The sequence below is a fragment of the Thamnophis elegans genome, chromosome 6 (genome assembly GCF_009769535.1).
Source record: "Thamnophis elegans isolate rThaEle1 chromosome 6, rThaEle1.pri, whole genome shotgun sequence".
NCBI lineage: Eukaryota > Metazoa > Chordata > Lepidosauria > Squamata > Colubridae > Thamnophis > Thamnophis elegans.
In genome coordinates this window covers 5,748,459-5,765,479 of record NC_045546.1, presented here as the reverse complement: position 1 = coordinate 5,765,479, position 17,021 = coordinate 5,748,459, and the positions used below count along the sequence as shown (strand labels likewise).

At 43.4% G+C, this 17,021-nt stretch overlaps 2 protein-coding genes across 2 annotated transcripts in view; one reads left to right on the top strand and one right to left on the bottom strand.

Moving 5' to 3' along the window:
• Window positions 1-1,306: 1,306 nt before the first annotated feature.
• Window positions 1,307-13,301, bottom strand: LOC116509938. The gene is made up of 6 exons (XM_032219246.1): window positions 13,271-13,301; window positions 9,950-10,071; window positions 9,697-9,822; window positions 8,078-8,239; window positions 5,421-5,538; window positions 1,307-3,799 (listed from the first exon to the last, which is right to left on the bottom strand). The coding sequence occupies exons 3-6, from the start codon at window positions 9,804-9,806 to the stop codon at window positions 1,844-1,846; spliced, it is 2,346 nt and encodes a 781-aa protein (XP_032075137.1). The 5' UTR covers window positions 9,807-9,822; window positions 9,950-10,071; window positions 13,271-13,301; the 3' UTR covers window positions 1,307-1,843.
• A 488-nt stretch (window positions 13,302-13,789) lies between these two features.
• Window positions 13,790-17,021, top strand: part of PRCP (prolylcarboxypeptidase) — a 41,375-nt gene continuing 38,143 nt past the window's right edge. The window contains exon 1 of the mRNA XM_032219909.1: window positions 13,790-13,971. Within this exon, the coding sequence (XP_032075800.1) occupies window positions 13,798-13,971 (174 nt within the window). The 5' untranslated portion in view covers window positions 13,790-13,797. The remainder of the gene's footprint in view (window positions 13,972-17,021) is intronic.

Below are 17,021 nucleotides of genomic sequence, written 5' to 3'. Positions count from 1 at the left end.
CAGCATTTTTGGCCTCCCAAAACCCCACCCCTTCACCAAAATGGCCACGCATAACTTTTAGGAGGCTTCCAGAGTGCTCCTGGAAGCTAGGGAGGGCAGAAATGAGCAAAAAACAGGCTGTTTTTTGCTCAATTTTCTCCCTCCCCAGCCCCCAGGAGCACTCTATAAGCCGCCTAAAAGCTATCCATGCACTTTTTTGACAAAAAACGCCTGTTTTTGCAAAAAATGGGCCACTTTTTGCTCGTTCCCCCCCCCCAACCCCCAGGAGCATTCTACAAGCATAATGCCGTTTCTTTGAACAAACGGTTTTTGGGAGGTTTGCAGAGTGCAAAACCTTTTTTAAAATTTGCCTATTCAAAACCTTGGTGCGTCTTATACTCCGATGCATCTTATACTCCGAAAAATACGGTATCTTTATTCCAGCTTCTGAAGCCCAGCTTATCCAGAGCAGCAGCAGCAGCTGTTTTCTTTTTTTCCCTGACCAATTTTTGTTCAATTGCACACATGCTCAGCGAACCGGTAGTAAACTGGTTAGGAACCCATCACTACACTAAATGAATAGTTGTTAAGTCAAGGACTACCTGAATATAAAGTTAGGGTTAAAATATGACTTGCAGTGTTGAGGGAAAGATGGTGGGTAGCAGACTTACTTGATCTGAAACTTCTTCCAAGTTGTGAACCAAAACAGCCAATGCAATCCTAAATTGCATTAACAGAAGGATACAACCACAATCAAGTGAGGTACTAATACCATTCTATAAAGCCTTACTAAGAATACTTAGTTAGCATACTGCATCCTGTTTTGGTGACGACACTATAAAAAAAGATGTTGAGACTCTACAAAAAGTATAGAGAAGAGCAACCAAGATGATTAGGGAACTGGAGACTAAAACATATGAAGAATGGTTACAGGAACTGGGCATGGCTAGACTAGTGAAGAGAAGGACCGGGGGAGACATGATAGCAGCCTTCCAATATTTGAGGGGCTGCCACAGAGAGGAGGAGGTCAAGCTATTCTCCAAAGCACCTGAAGGCCAGACAAGGAGCAATGGATGGAAACTGATCAAGGAGAGATTCAACCTGGAAATAAGGAGGAATTTTCTGACAGGGAGAACAATCAACCGATGGAACAGAAGTTGCCTTCAGAAGTTGTGGGAGCTTCATCACTGGAGGCTTTCAAGAAGAGATTGTCAGAAATGGCGTAGGGTCTCCTGCTTGGGCAGGGGGTTGGACTAGATGACCTACAAGGTCCCTTCCAACTCTTAATCTGTAATCCTGAATGTCTACACCACCTCTCCGTAGAGTTATTACTTTATTTTATTTACAGTTCTTATATACAGCCATAGGACTTCCAGCAATTCACAATATCAAAATTTATAACAATAGACAAATGCAACTAGTTCTTATTTAACCATGCTGGTTGGAACAAGACAGTCTGTCATCAAGCGACACAGTTTTAAGTCAAACAATGTCTTCATGTTGCTCAGTGATGACAGTTCCAGCAATCCTGGTTGCCATTGTTAAACAATGGGTGGGCCATTGAGTGAGGATCTCACCTGATGGTGGTAGCATCTGACTTCCTGCTGGCTTCCCCAATGACTTTGCTTATGGAAGCTGGCACAGAAGATCACAAATCATGATCACATAAAGCGAAGGGACGCTGTGACATCTCTTTAAGTACAAGACCTGGTCATAACTACCATTCATTCAGAAGCCACCATAAATTCAAATGGTTGCTGAATGAGCGGTCGTTAAACAAGAAGCACCTGTACATCAAAGAGATGAAACTGTAACTCAACTGTCTCCTCATCCAAGGAACGAACAAGAGGTTTTGCAAACAAGCTCAGTTTAAATCATCATCTCTCGTGATGGCGGCCTCCATGTTGGGCAGCTGCTCGTGATCGGAGAAGAGTTCAGAAGACCAGTCTGCGACATCAGGCACGGGAGAAGTTGTAGGAAGCAGTTTTGGTCGTCTGAAGTCTACCAAAGGTGGTTTGTCAGGCGATTCGTTGACTGGAGGGCCAAGCATCGTTCTCTGTTGACACATAAGCTGTCCTCCAATATCAGCTTCTTCCAGTTGCTGCTTTTTAGGAAGAAATCCGACCTTTGCTAAGTTGGAAAGATTTCTTGGACTCCAGGTTCCTCCTTGAATTGCAGAAAGAGGAAAATCCTCTATAACTCGGCCATCACCGTGAAGCCTGATGAAGCTCTTCCTTCTCTTCCTTCTCCACGATTTTACATCCTGACCTTGGATTTCCCCTGAAGGAGGACTCCATTCTTGGCCAACATCTTCAGACAGCAATTCTTGCGCCGAGAGGTGACTCAGAGGCCCACATGGATTGTCCGCGCCAGCTTCTGCGTTGCTTGACCTTTCGGAGGGCGAGAACCTGCTGACGAGTTGTTTCACCAAAGAGTTTTTAGAGGGGAGCCTGGGCTTTTTACACCTAGCCTTGTCCCAAGGCAATTTATTCGGGGGTAGTTGGCTTCGAAGGGATCCTTTCCCTCCAGGGAGGCTGTCTGGATGACAAGGCCTTGCGAGGGCATCGGGAGTGAAGTCCAGGGTACCAACAGGGCTACATTCAGACTTGAACCCTGCGCTGGCAATCGGAGTACTTGTTTTGGGGGTCGAGACATCCATGGTATCATATAACGATAACCCATAATGAGAAGTAGTCCCGCTAGCATTTCCCTTCCCTTCCCTTGGCATGAATTCTGATTTTATACAGGTTGGGGTGAGCGTGCCAGTTCGCGGCGTGATTACCTGGGGCCTGTGTAATGTTGCTGGAGTGCTTTTCGTCGATCCCCCGATGCTAATATCAAAAAGATCTGCTGAAGCATCAAAACTAGCCTCGGGGCAACTGGAACCCGCCTGCGGGAAACAGTAGACATCCCTTCCTCTCCAAGAACAGTCTGGTTCTTCCGCGAGCAACTCGTTCTCTTTGTCTTCGCCTGATTTTTCACCGAGAACCGAGGCAGGACGCCACTCTGGACCGTTTGAGAGAGCGGCAGTGGAGCTGCCGTTGTCAAGCCTGGCAAGAAATTCAGTCAAGCCTTTGGAGGCGGCTTCTGGAGCAGTTGCACCTCCTGTAGCAAGGTGTTCCTTAGGCCTCTGGTGGGGCAAAAGGTGCCGTGGATTTGCTAGCCCATAGCTGGACTGGATGCTGATTTTGCAGGAAGGATCTTTCCGCTCCGATGCGAAGGGGCTTTCTAATATATCACCATCTTTTCCTTTTGTGGAACGTCTACTTCCTAGTTCGTCCCTAGGGGTGAGACTCTGCGGAGAAAGATACAAACAAGACCTCTGACCTTTGTGTACATCTCCATTATCTTGCGTTGTCAAGTTTTGGCCTTTGAAATTATAAACCAATTGGTTGTGTGACATGATAGATCCATCTTCGCCTTTTGGCTTCTCCGAGCTGGCCTCGCGTGTATCTAAAGCTGTGTCTTCTGATGAGGTGGACGACCAGGTTAGCCCGAATGAGTAAGGCCAGAGGTTGAAAAAGCCATTTCTCTGACTTGATTGAGTCACATCCAAATCGCCGGAGAGATGGAGGCTCCTTAACTCTCCGCTTGGGTGATCAGATGCCGGGACATGATCCGGAGGCCGTAAAGCCCCATGACTCTGCTTCAACTGACAACTTCGCTGCTGCTCGATATAGTGGATAACGGTGTAGCCCACAAGCCCAGGGTGGGGTAGGAACATCTCACGGGCGATGAGAGCTTTGGTGCGTCTCTCCCTTTGGCGGCCATTTTGCAATAAGGGCTTGTCAGAAGGGACAACGCAGGGCATGTCGGAACTCTGCAAAGAAATGAAAATCAGTTGTTTGTTGATGAAATTAAATGTCAGGCCCAGACCATCTTCCTCTGCTCACCCACCTGACAAGGGAGAACTCAGAAACCTGTTCTATCACGTTGTCCATATCAGCCAATTTCAAACCAGTTACTTGAAACAGGCTAGTTTAAACTAGGCACAGGAAACCTTAGTCACAGTTCTAGATCCAGACTAAGAGGAAGCTAGCTCTATCAACTATCTATCTATCTATCTATCTATCTATCTATCTATCTATCTATCTATCTATCTATCTATCTCTATCTGTCTATCTATCATCTATCTATCATCTATATATCATCTATCTATCATCTATCTTATCTATCTATCTATCTATCTATCTATCTATCTATCTATCTATCATCTATCAATCTATCATCTATCTATCTATCTAGCCATCATCTAGCTAGCTATATAGCTACCTAGATACCTAGAACTCTCTCCCCCCTATCTATCTATCTATCTATCTATCTATCTATCTATCTATCTATCTATCTATCTATCTATCTATCTATCTATCTATCATCTATCTATCATCTATCTATCTATCTATCTATCTATCTATCTATCTATCTATCTATCTATCTATCATCTATCTATCTATCTATCTAACCATCATCTAGCTAGCTATATAGCTACCTAGAACTCTCTCCCCCCTTATCTATCTATCTATCTATCTATCTATCTATCTATCTATCTATCTATCTATCTATCTATCTATCATCTCCCTCTCCTTCTCTCCATCCATCCTTCTCTCCAACCCTCTCTATCCCTCCCTCTCTCCATCCATCCATTCCCTTCTCCATCCATCCCTCTAAGTCCATCCATCCATCCAACAATCCATCCCTCCTCTCCATTCATTTCCCTCTGTATCCATCCCTCTCTCTATCCATCCATCCATCCATCCATCCCTCTATTCATCCATCCATTTGGAAAATTTATATTCCTTGCAGACAGCTGGTCACTTGCATCCTCATTGAGACCACTTGGAAGTTTATCGGTGTCCTCAGGGTCACCTGAGTGCTGCAGTCTGCAATTTTTCCCTCTGGAAATCCATTTCTTCTCCCACACTATTTAAAGGGTGTTCACCCCAAATTCTATAGCTAAAAGTCCAGTTGCCTCCTGAAGAAGCACCTTTGAGACAACCCTGACCTGGATGACTGAGAATCTCTACAGATGTTTAGCTATACAATTTGTATATTTGGGATGAACACCTTTGGAATGGTGTGGGAGTAGGGAAACTCCAAATGCTTCAAGGACCCTCTAAAATGATGCAAATGACAAGCTGGCTACAAGGAATATAAATCCTTCCAATTCCCTACTATCCTGTCAGAGCCGAAGAAGCTTCTTGGATGAGAAGCAAAACGTCTTCAAAAGAAAAAACAAGAAAGTCCAGTTGCCTCCTGAAAAAAGCACCTTTGGGACTATTGGAACTGTTATTTCAGGCTGTTAAATGCCAATTATGAGGATGCTCATAATTTACAGAGGAAACCTGACCAGGCACGCATAGAAGGTTGCCTAACAAAGCAAATTATCTGTCATGCTTAAATTGCATGTTTCCTAAAAGATTTATTCCGAGAAGAACCGTCACCTTAATCCTGAAGACAAACTTTTTCCCAACAAAGCAAGTTTCAACGGCATGAGATACGGCACCAAACACGGCATCGTTTTCGTCCTCTCCTGCTTCGCGGTTCAATTCTTTGATGTACCTTGACAGAGAATAATTCAATGTCTAATTTAATAGCACTCCCACAACACTTGTTAAAAGTTATAACTCAGGAAGGAAAGCAAACAAATAGAAATGTTTCATATTCCTTGTGAACATTTCTTACAAGCTCTTTAAAAAGCCCAGCCCAAGTTGCTGAATTCAGAATTTCAAGGCACACAATAAACAAGCAACATATTTCTGCTTTCTGACCCAATTCCTCTTTTGCTGATAATCATTTATCTGCGTAAGTTATAAATCTTTCCGGATAGTGTAACTGTCTGCTGATGTATTTTTTTCAACTGGTTCTTCATACATCAGATTCTTCCAGAAAACCTTAGGTATCTCTAATGCGTGGTTAGAATCATGGAAATCATGTTGTCAATTACACATTGCCTTCCCAACTGACAGTTGTTTTCAGATACTGTTGTGGCCTGCCAGCGGCCAGCAGAGCTGGTAGCAGATTCGGACAGTGAGGAGGTTGGGGAGGAACATGGGCCAGTTCTGGAAGCTGGAGAAGTCTCTGATGAGGGCTCTGCATTGGAGGCAGAGAGGGGGTCGAGGCCTTCTTGACAGTTCTCAGCTGCCTTCAGAGCTAGACAGCAGTGAGGCGGAGGAACAGCTAGAGCCTGTTCCCAGTGTGGTATGCGCAGAGCTGCCAAAGGAAAAGAACAGCTCAGAAATTTCAGGAGTGCGAGGATCTGTCCATGAATCTCAGAGACTCTGTGCCAAGTCTTCCCTTGCAAAGCGCCTCATTTGGGGCTCCTTCTGGCAAAGGGGAAAATCCAACATTAGAATAGAACAGAATGGAATAGCAGAGTTGGAAGGGACCTTGGAGGTCTTCTAGTCCAATCCCCTGCTTAGGCAGGAAATCCTACACCACTTCAGACAAACATCTCCAACATCTTCTTAAAGACTTCCAGTGTTGGAGCATCCACAACTTCTGGAGTTAATCCACTGATTAATTGTTCTATCTGTCAGGAAATTTCTCCTCAGTTCTAAGTTGCTTCTCTCTCCTTGATCAGTTTCCACCCATTGCTTCTTGTCCTACCCTCAGGTGCTTTGGAGAATAGTTTGACTCCCTCTTCTTTGTGGCAACCCCTGAGATATTGGAAGACTGCTATCATGTCTCCCCTAGTCCTTCTTTTCATTAAACTAGACATATCCAGTTCCTGCAACCATTCTTCATATGTTTTAGTCTCCAGTTGCCTAATTCTCTTTGTTGCTCTTCTCTGCACTTTCTAGAGTTTCCACATCTTTTTTACATCGTGGCAACCAAAACTGAATGCAGTATTCCAAGTGTGGCCTTCCCAAGGCCTTATAAAGTGGTATTAACCCTTCACGTGATCTTGATTCTGTCCTTCTGTTGATGCAGCCTAGAACTGTGTTGGCTTTTTTGGCAGCAGCTGCAGACTGCTGGCTCATATTTAAATGGTTGTCCACTAGGACTCCAAGATCCCTCTCACAGTTACTACTATTGAGTGAAGTACCACCTATACTGTACCTGTGCATTTCGTTTTTCTTGTCTAAATGTAGAACCTTACTCTTTTCACCATTGAATTTCATTTTATTAGCTAGTGCCCAATGTTCAAGTTTGTCAAGATCCTTCTGTATCTTAAGCCTGTCTTCTGGAGTGTTGGCTATTCCTGCCAACTTGGTATCATCTGCAAATTTGATGAGTTCCCCATTTATTCCCTCGTCCAAATCATTGATGAAGATGTTGAAGAGTACTGGGCCTAAAACAGAGCTTTGGGGTACTCCACTGCATACTTCCCTCCATGAAGATGCAAGTTCCATTGAGGACTACACATTGAGTACGGTTGGTCAGCGAGTTATGAATCCATCTGGTGGTGATGCTGTCTAACCCACATTTTTCTACTTTATCTAGTAGTAGGCTATGATCTACTTTATCAAATGCCTTACTGAAGTCCAAGTAAATTATATTGATGGCATTCCTCTGGTCCACTAATTTTGTCACTTTGTCAAAGGAAATTACGTTTGGTCTGGACATTTCCCCCTATAAATAAATATATAATATTATATAATATATAATAAATAAATAACACGCAATGCTGTGTTACCAGCTAATTTAAAATAAATTAGACGACCTTACACTATTGGGGGAAAAATATTTACCTTACCTACTCATTTTCAGTACAGAATTTAAATGTTCCGGGCAATAATGCAACAGCTATATTTTCTTTTAATATAGAGAATTGGTGTTAATGAAGATATTCCAGTGTTCTTATAAAGAGAAGAGAAAGGTGAGGGATAATTTCCCAGAGGTTAATCATGAATTCAGGGAAATGTGAACTTGAAGAATTTTTAGACTCAAGTCGAGAACGTTTCTCCATTTCACACACTGGCCCTGCCACAAATGTTATAGCTTTGCGAAATTAATTGCCATTATTAATATATACCAGCTTGGTATCCAGGCAGCAAACTGAACAGCAACTGTTCTGAGAGATATAATTAAATCACGCAAATAGATGGAAGGAGCAGACTCGTGCTTCTCTACACAGTAATTCTTTTTTTTTTTTTACCTTTGCAAGTCTTTTGCTGTAACTCCAAAATAGGTATCTAAACAGCTTCCAAATACGGTGACCTCAAAAACATCATGGGTGTCGGCTACCTCCAGCGAAAGTCGGTATCTGTAGTTTGCTTCTTTGGTGTTGCCCGAACAACCACACTTCTGGCAATTGTATCTGACAAAAGAAAGACAATGAAGGGATTTATATGTTAGAATAGAATAACGGTTGGATGAGACCTTGGAGGTCTTCTTGTCCAAATCCCTGCTTAGGCAAGAAACCCTACATCACTTCAGACAAAGGGTTGTCTAATCTCTTCTTAAAAACTTACAGCGTTGGACCATTCACAATTTCTGGAGACAAGTCCTTCCACTGATTAATTGTTCTCACTGTCAGGAAATTTGTCCTCAGTTCTAAGTTGCTTCTCTACTTGATTAGTTTCTAATAACTTTCCTTCCTGCTCTGGCCTCTGGAAAATAGCTTGACCCCCTCCTATCTATGGCAGCCCCTCAAATATTGGAAAGCTGCTATCATGTCTCCCCTGGGTCCTTCTTTTCATCAAACTAGACATATCCAATTCCAGCAACCGTTCTTCATATGTTTTAGCCTCCAGTCCCCTAATCCTCTTTGTTGCTCTTTTCTGTGCTCTTTCTAGAGTCTCCACATCTTTTCTACATCATGGCGACCAAAACTGGATGCCGTATTCCAAGTGTGGCCTTACCAAGGCCTTATAAAGTGGTATTAACCCTTCACGTGATCTTGATTCTATCCCTCTGTTGATGAAGCCTAGAACTGTGTTGGCTTTTTTTGGCAGCTGCAGCCCACGCCTGGCTCCTATTTAAATGGTTGTCCACTAGGACTCCAAGATCCCTCACAGTTGCTACTATTGAGCAAGGTACCACCTATACTGTACCTGTATATTTTTGTTGCCTAAATGTAAAACCTTAACTTTTTTCACCACTGAATTTCATTTTGTTAGATAGCGCTTAATGTTCAAGTCTGTCAAGATCCTTCTGTATCATGGAAAGCCTCACTACTGCAGGAGGCCTTAGACTAGTCACGCACCTGCCACAACTTAAGCCTCTAAACAGAAACAAACCTTGGTTCCATTTGTTGAGAAAGGTGGAGTTTATTAGAGGTTGAGTATATCGCAGTATTGATCCCGGGCAATTGTCATAAACATGAACCAGGTGCCCAGTGTCCAAATTTTGATCACAGGACCATGGGGATGCTGCATTAAGTGTGAATAATGGTCAATTTTTTATCGGTGGTGTTGTAAACTTTGGTGGTTAAACAAATGACTGGTGTCAACTCAAGGCCCGGGGAACAGATCCGGCCCGCAGAGTGCTTAGATCTGGCCCCATGGGACCGCTCTGGAAACAGCAAAGGACCAGCCCACAATACCTCTGCACAGCAAAAACGGAGTGGATCTCCCCAGCTCCGTTTTCGTTGGCAGAGGATCGCAGGAGGCCGCCATTGACCCGAGTGGTGTTGAGCTGGCCACGCCCACCCTGGCCACGCCCATCCCTCCCTCCCAAGGTCAAACCCAACCTTGATGCGTCCCTCAATGAAATTGAGCTTGACACCCCTGGTATAAGTGGAGGACTAACCGTAATTCTTGAGAGGGAGCATACCGTTTGCATTGCAGGGATATTTTGGAAAAGCAACTGTGACATGATGGATACACAAAGCTGCGGTTCTGGATGGAAATCACAGAGGCAACCAGAAAGTGTCCGCCATTCATGTGCTTTCACAATTATCTATTGGGGGGAGAAATAAGTTTTAGTTAACCCTGACTATGTTACATTCACTCTCCTTGTGCAACAATATTAACCTTGTTAAGCCAAGGAGCTCCGGGAAAAAAGACAAAATGAATGGATAGCTCACCAGAAATTGCCAGATGGAAATGTGTTCTACCCCCTTTCTTCCTAGATAATGGGGGTGAGGGAAGTTGGTTCCAACATAGCTGAAGACCACCAAGATGAAGACATCCAGTTTAAATCTGTCCACTGGAAGAGAAGAAAGAAGTCTGATTTCCTGAAGGGATAGAAATAGGAAAGAATAGAATAGGAAAGGATAGGATAAGATAGGATATGAAAGACTAGAAAGAACAGCACAGCACAGCAAAGAATAGAATTCTTTATTGGCCAAGTGTGATTGGACACACAAGGAATTTGTCTTAGGTGCAGAAGCTTTCAGTGTACATAAAAGCTATAAACTATTATCATAGTCATCATAAAAATACATCATAAATCATAAGAGACAACACTTAAGTGATAGAATCAACATAAATCGTACTAGGAAGCTAAATTAAACAATATAAACCATAAAGACGCAAGCAACAAAGTTATAATCGTAAGTAGAAAAGGAAATAGGTAATAGGAATGATGAGAAGAATAATATTAATAATCTTAGTAAACAGTCTGACAGTAGTTTTTTTAGCAGAATGATGGCATCCTTGTGTCTAGTTGTTCTGGTGTGCAGTGCCCTATAGCGCCATTTTGAGGGTAGAAGTTGAAACAATGCTAGCTGTCTCAGAAATCTCAACTTTCCTGAAAGTAACCTCAATTCAGGTTCCCTCTCGAAACAGGAATTGGATTTCCATCTGCCCCAACTTTCCACCCAGGTGTTTCACCCAAGACAGTGAGGCCTTGAGTCACGAGAAAAGCTGCTGCCTGAACAACTGTAGTTAAAGTATTGGCTGGGGATGATGGAAAGCGAAGTCCACCCCTCGGCAGTCTGAAAAATCCAAGAACAGATGTAGGTGGTGTGAAAAACCTTTGCCAGACCCATTCTCGAATACAGCTCGTCTGCCTGGAATCCACACTGTATATCGGACATTAATACAATTGAGCGGCTCCAGAGGTATTTCACGAGAAGAGTCCTCCACTCCTCTGCTCACAACAGAATCCCTTTAGGCCACCAGGCTCCAAATTTTGGACTTGGGCAACCTGGAACTATGCCGTCTATGATCTGACCTAAGCATAGTACACTAAATCTGATCTCATAGTACACTAAATTGTCTGCTACAACATCCTATCTGTCAACAACTGCTTCAGCTTCAACTGCAATAATACACGGGCAACAATTGATACAAACTCAAGGTAAACCGCTCCAAACTCGATTGCAGAAAATATGACTTCAGCAAGAGAGTGGTCAACGCCTGGAATGCTCGACCTGACTTCGTTGTTACATCCTCACCCCCCCCCCCACAGCTTCAACCTTAAACTGTCTACTGTGGATCTCACCCCATTCCTAAGAGGACTGTAAAGGGGGCGTGCATAAGTGCACTAGTGTGCTTACCGTTCCTGTCCTACTGTCCCCATTTATTTGTGCTCATTTCCTTGGTTCATGTCCATTTATACCGCATACAGATGGAAGGTTGAACAACTAGCATTGTGGTGTGACCAGAACAATCTGGAACTGAACACGCTCAAAACTGTAGAAATGGTGATAGACTTTAGGAGAAACCCTCCCATACTACCACCTCTTACAATACTAGACAGCACAGTATCAACAGTAGAGATCTTCAAATTTATAGGTTCTATCATATCTCAAGACCTAAAATGGACACCTAACATCAAAAACATCATCAAAAAAGTACAACAAAGGATGTTCTTTCTGTGCCAACTTAGGAAGCTCAAACTGCCTAAAGAGTTGCTGATTCTGTTCTACAGAGGAATTATTGAGTCTGTCATTTGCACATCCGTAACTGTCTGGTTTGGTTCTGCAACCCAACAAGACAGACACAGACTTCAACAAATAATTAGAACCACAGAAAAAACAACGGCTACCCACTTGCCTTCCATTGAGGACCTGTAAACTGCACGAGTCAAAAAGAGGGCTGAGAAAATCGTTACAGACCCCTCACAACCTGGACATAAATTGTTTCAACTTCTACCCTCAAAAAGCCGTTATAGGGCACTGCACACCAAGACAACTAGATATACAGGGCGGGGCATAACCTTTTCCTAGGGGGTCACAGCAACACTTGTAATAACAACACAAATAATTCATACACCATTCGAAAGCCCATCAAAAACTGAGTTTATTGACACGATTTAATAGTCAGTATGACCACCATTAGCCCTTCGAACAGCATTCAAACGAGGTGGATAAGAACACAACAAATCTTCAAACAGTTCCGTTCGATTTTCCAGATTTTTCAACACAGTTTCCAAATTCATTCTCAAAGTTTCAACCGAATATCGATTTTGACCTTGCTCCTGAATCATCAGAGCTTCCACTTCATCCTTAATTATGGCCCCAATGTTCTCTGCCGGATTGAGATCTGGCGAATTGAGATCTGGCTCCAGCATCGCGAGCCTCTCGAAAGGCAATGCATTTTATTCTGTCAATGATCCTTTGTTCTTCCGAATCGAATTTTCCAGCCATTCTTAAAGCAAATTTAACATTTAATAGCTCATTCAATTCAGTTTTTTATGGGCTTTAAAATGAGGTGTCGCGGAAGTTGTAAACTGCTGTCGATCTTGCTGTGACCCCCTAGGAAAAGGTTATGCCCCGCCCTGTAAAAACAGTTTTTTTTCTGCTAAACAAATAATTCCCTCCCCACTGTCAAACCATTCACCAAGGCTGCATTACTATTACTATTAGTCTTCTCATCGTTCCTATCACCCATCTCCTCCCACTTATGACTGCAGGACTGTAACTTTGCTGTTTGTATCCTTCTGATTTATATTGATATTGATTGTTTCCTGATTGCTTATTTGTACCCTATGACTATCATTAAGCATTGTACCTTATGATTCTTGGCGAATGTATCTCGTCTTTTTATGCACCCTGAGAGCATCTGCACCAAAGACAAATTCCTTGTGTGTCCAATCACACTCAGCCAATAAAGAATTCCATTCCATTCTATTCTTGTTCTGTTCTGTTCTAGACTTATACCTGTTATCTTGTACATGCTTGACCAACTAAATTGGGGGGGAAAAATTAGACCCCGCCTTTTGTATAATGGATCGAGGCAGCCTGCATTGTATTCCCTCCTGCTATTTTTAAAAATAACAACAACCCTGTGAGGTAGGCCGAGCTGAATGGAACTGGCCCAAAGTCCCCCAGGGAGCTTTTATCGCTGAGGAGGAACTTCAACCTATTCCAAATTTAAATAATAATAATAATTGTGGAGAATAATAATAATAATGGGGTAAATCAGACGGTTATCTCTGCGCCTGAGTAGCGGTAACACACCTTCCAACAAGTACGCGGCTGCTTCTTCCGGAACCGACTTCGAGATTCAGGACGGAAGTGACGACAACACTTTCTTTTCTCCCGCGCGCCAATCAGCGAGGACGAGGAGGAGAGCTGCTCCCCAATCTTTCTCCCCAGCCCCGCCCATTCTCTTGTTTCTAGCCAATCGGAGGGCTTCGCTGTTTCTACCTGCCGTGGCAACCACGAAGCCGGGGACGCCGGGGGCGGGGACGGGACGTGGAGTATAAAAGCCACAGCCTACGCTTTTGCCTCAAGGCCGCAACCAATCGCAGAAAGCCTCCGAAGGCTTACCTGCCTTTCTGTCCCTTCTCCCACCTCCCTCTTGCTCTCTCTCCGCGAATCATCGAGTGGGGGGCGTGGCTTCTTTTAGAGAGGACCCGCTCATTCGTTCGTCTCGGGCTATGGGCGCGGCCAGACGGTTTTCGGCCCCGCCTCCTTCCCGGAATCCGGGTATAAAAAGGAGAGAAACGGCGGCAGTCTTGATTTCGGTCACTTGCTGCACGGTTATGCGGGTGTTTGCAGGGCTGTGGGGCGGGTGGCTCTTCTGCCTCGCCTGGGTCGGCGTTTTCGGGCGCGCCCGGAGCATCTTCGCCCATCCTCGCCTCTACGCGGCCTCCCGTCCCGATTCCTCCCGGCTCGTGGGGCTGCGCGCTTACCGCACTTGCTATATCGCCCAGAAGGTAAGGAAGGAAGAGCCGGGCGGCTTCCTCTCGAGCCCTTTCGTCGCAAAACATCCTATATTTCTTCCTCAACCCTCTCCCCTCAGTTTCCCTTTTAATGGTGCCTGTCTCCAGTGGCGGTGAGTTCCGCATTCTAGAATAGAATATGGGAATGGAATAGGAATAGGACAGAATAGAATAGGAAAGAATACAGTAGGAAAGAATAGGATAGGAAAGAATAGAATAGGAAGGAATAGGATAGAAAGAATAGAATAGGAAGGAATAGGATAGGATAGGATAGAAAAGAATAGAATAGAAAAAATAGAATTGGAAAGGATAGGATAGGAAAGAATGGATAGAATAGGAAAAATAGAATAAATAGGAAAAAATAGAATAGAATAGGAAAGAATAGGATAGGAAAGAATAGGATAGAAAAAAATAGAATAGAATAGGAAAGAATAGAATAGGAAAGAATGGATGGAATAGAAAAAATAGAATAGGAAAGAATAGAACAGAATAGGAAAGGATAGGATAGGAAAGGATAGAAAAGAATAGAATACAATACAATTATTTATTGGCCAAGTGTGATTGGACACCCAAGGCATTTGTCTTTGGTGCAGATGCTCTCAGTGTATATAAGGAGAATAAAATACATTCATCGAGAATAAAAAGAGAAGCCATCAAAAGCAATCAACCAAATGAACAGAAGTTGTGGGAGCTTCATCCCTGGAAGCTTTCAAGAAGAGACTGGACTGCCGTCTGTCAGAAATGGTGTAGGGTCTCCTGCTTGGGCAGGGGGTTGGGCTAGATGACCTACAAAGGTCCCTTTCCAACTCTCTGAATCTGAAAAGTGGACTGGCGAGCAAGCCAATAAAAAGTGGTCTGAATTTAATGCCGTGATAACTTTAACCGTGGTTTGCTGGATTCCTAGTAGCACATCCTGGATCCTACACAGTTTAGCAGGCCTTACCCATCGACATGCCCGGGACTACAGTGCATTTGACTCTGAGGTTGTGGGAAGACAGCAGAGGAGAATTTGCTGCAGGATGGAGGGATCCTAAATCAGGGTTGCTCAACCTTGGCCATTCTAAGTTATGTCTGTGATGGCCAACCTATGGCATGTGTGCCACAGGTGGCATGCAGTGCCCTCTCTATGGGCACAGGAGCCGTCACTACAGTTCAACTTTGCCACGCATGCACATGTGCCTCCTGCTGGTCAGCTGGTTGTCGGGTCTCTGCCAAGCATGCCCCTGCATGTACATGCATGCGCATACACACACAGCTCCCTGTATGTGTCCGTCCCCCCCGTGCATGCATGGCAGAGACCCGATGACCAGCTGACCAGTGGGAGGCAGCTGCATGTGCATGCAGGGTGCATGCAGGGGGGGGGCTGTGCGTGTGTGGGAGGGCATGGCGGGTGTGTGCATGCATTGCATTTTGGGGGTTCGGGCACTTTAGGCACTCAGTCCGGAAAAGATTAGCCATCACTGAGTTATGTGGACTTTAATTCCCAGAATTCTTCAATCGATGCACAGCCAGTATACTGGCTGGGGAATTCTGGGAGTTGAAGTCCACACATCTCCCATGTTGTTGGAGTTGAGAAATGCTAGATTAGTGCATAATGTCAACCTGTCTTGTCTTGATGGATTAGGATGGCTGTTTTGAAAGGAACGGGGCTTGGGAAAGAGAAGAATGGATTGGGGAGAAAGTTTGCAAGATTGTGGAAAAAATATTGCAAATAGGCGGTCCTTGGATGGCAGTCTGTGTATTAATTATTCTGACTTAAATGCTTTTCTGATGTCTTTGGAAAGTTTGGAAAGTTTGATGCTAAACATCAGGCTTATCAATGAAATAAGCCACTATCATTTGATATAGTCCTTGATTTACAATCACAATTGAGCCCAAAATTTCTGTTGGTAAGCAAGAGAGTTAAGCCATTTTTGTCCCACTTTATGACCTTTTCTTGCCACAGTTGTTGAGTGAGTCACTGAAATTAAGTTAAGTTACACGGTTGTTAAGTGAATCTGGAATTCGTCATAAATATGAATTGTTTGCCAAGGGTCTGAATTTTGGTCATGTGACCATGGGGATGCTGGAACGGTTGCGTGAAAAATGGTGATGAGTCTCTTTCAGTGGCATTAAACGGTCGCTAAACGAATAGTGTAGCCTTTCTTGTCATTGTGCATCGTCTATACAACAAAATTGGTTTTAGCCTCACTAGTGCAATCCATGTCAAAAAATACAAACAACATAAATAGCATAAAGAATAATCCCTGTGCAAGTAATTAAGGGGAAAAAAAGAAAGAAAAACTAGTCATAAGTTTCCACGTGTGTGTGGAGTGATTGTGGTTGTGTTTAAGAGTCTTAACAGCCCAAGGATAAAAACTATTTTTAAACCTATTTGTTCAACTGGCTACGCTTCTGCCCCATGATAGAAGTGTGAAGAGACACTGACCGAGGTGTGAATCGTCTGTGATTGTAAGTCAAAGATTACTTGTAATAATTGGATGAGTAATGCTGACTTTTAAGGTGTGATTTTGAGAGTTTGCTGAGTTTTCAGAAGCTCAACTTCTATGCAAGATGTGTGTATGTATGTATATATATATATATATGTGTGTGTGTGTGTGTGTGTGTATGTGTATATACACACAAGGATATGGCTAGCTGATGAGAGCTAAATAGCTTGAAATAGATCTATACTAGTCTTCCTTTATTTATTTATCAGCACAAATAAAAAAAACACACATATATATGTATGTATGTATGTATGTATGTATGTATGTATGTGTGTGTGTGTGTTTATTTGTGCTGATAAATAAATAAAGGGAGAACGTCTTAGCCATCAAGCCACAGGGGTTGTGACACTAATATATACCTTCTTCCCTGGCTTCAGCTGATAAGGAAGAGACCTGTGGCTTGATGGCTAAGACGTTTGCCTAAGATGCAATACAGCACAGGTTCGAATCCCAGTAAGGGTATGGCTAGCTGATGAGAGCTAAATAGCTTGAAATAGATCTATACTAGTCTCCCTTTATTTATTTATCACCACAAATAAAAACACAAATATAACA

Excerpts from the sequence above, each read along its gene's own strand:
- LOC116509938 (XM_032219246.1), bottom strand. The coding sequence starts at position 9,806 with ATGAATGGCGGACACTTTCTGGTTGCCTCTGTGATTTCCATCCAGAAC. Across the intron at positions 8,240-9,696 it reads ATATCCCTGCAATGCAAACG|ATACAATTGCCAGAAGTGTG; the intron begins GTATGCTCCCTC and ends TTCTTTTGTCAG. Across the intron at positions 5,539-8,077 it reads ACAGCAAAAGACTTGCAAAG|GTACATCAAAGAATTGAACC; the intron begins GTAAAAAAAAAA and ends TTCTCTGTCAAG.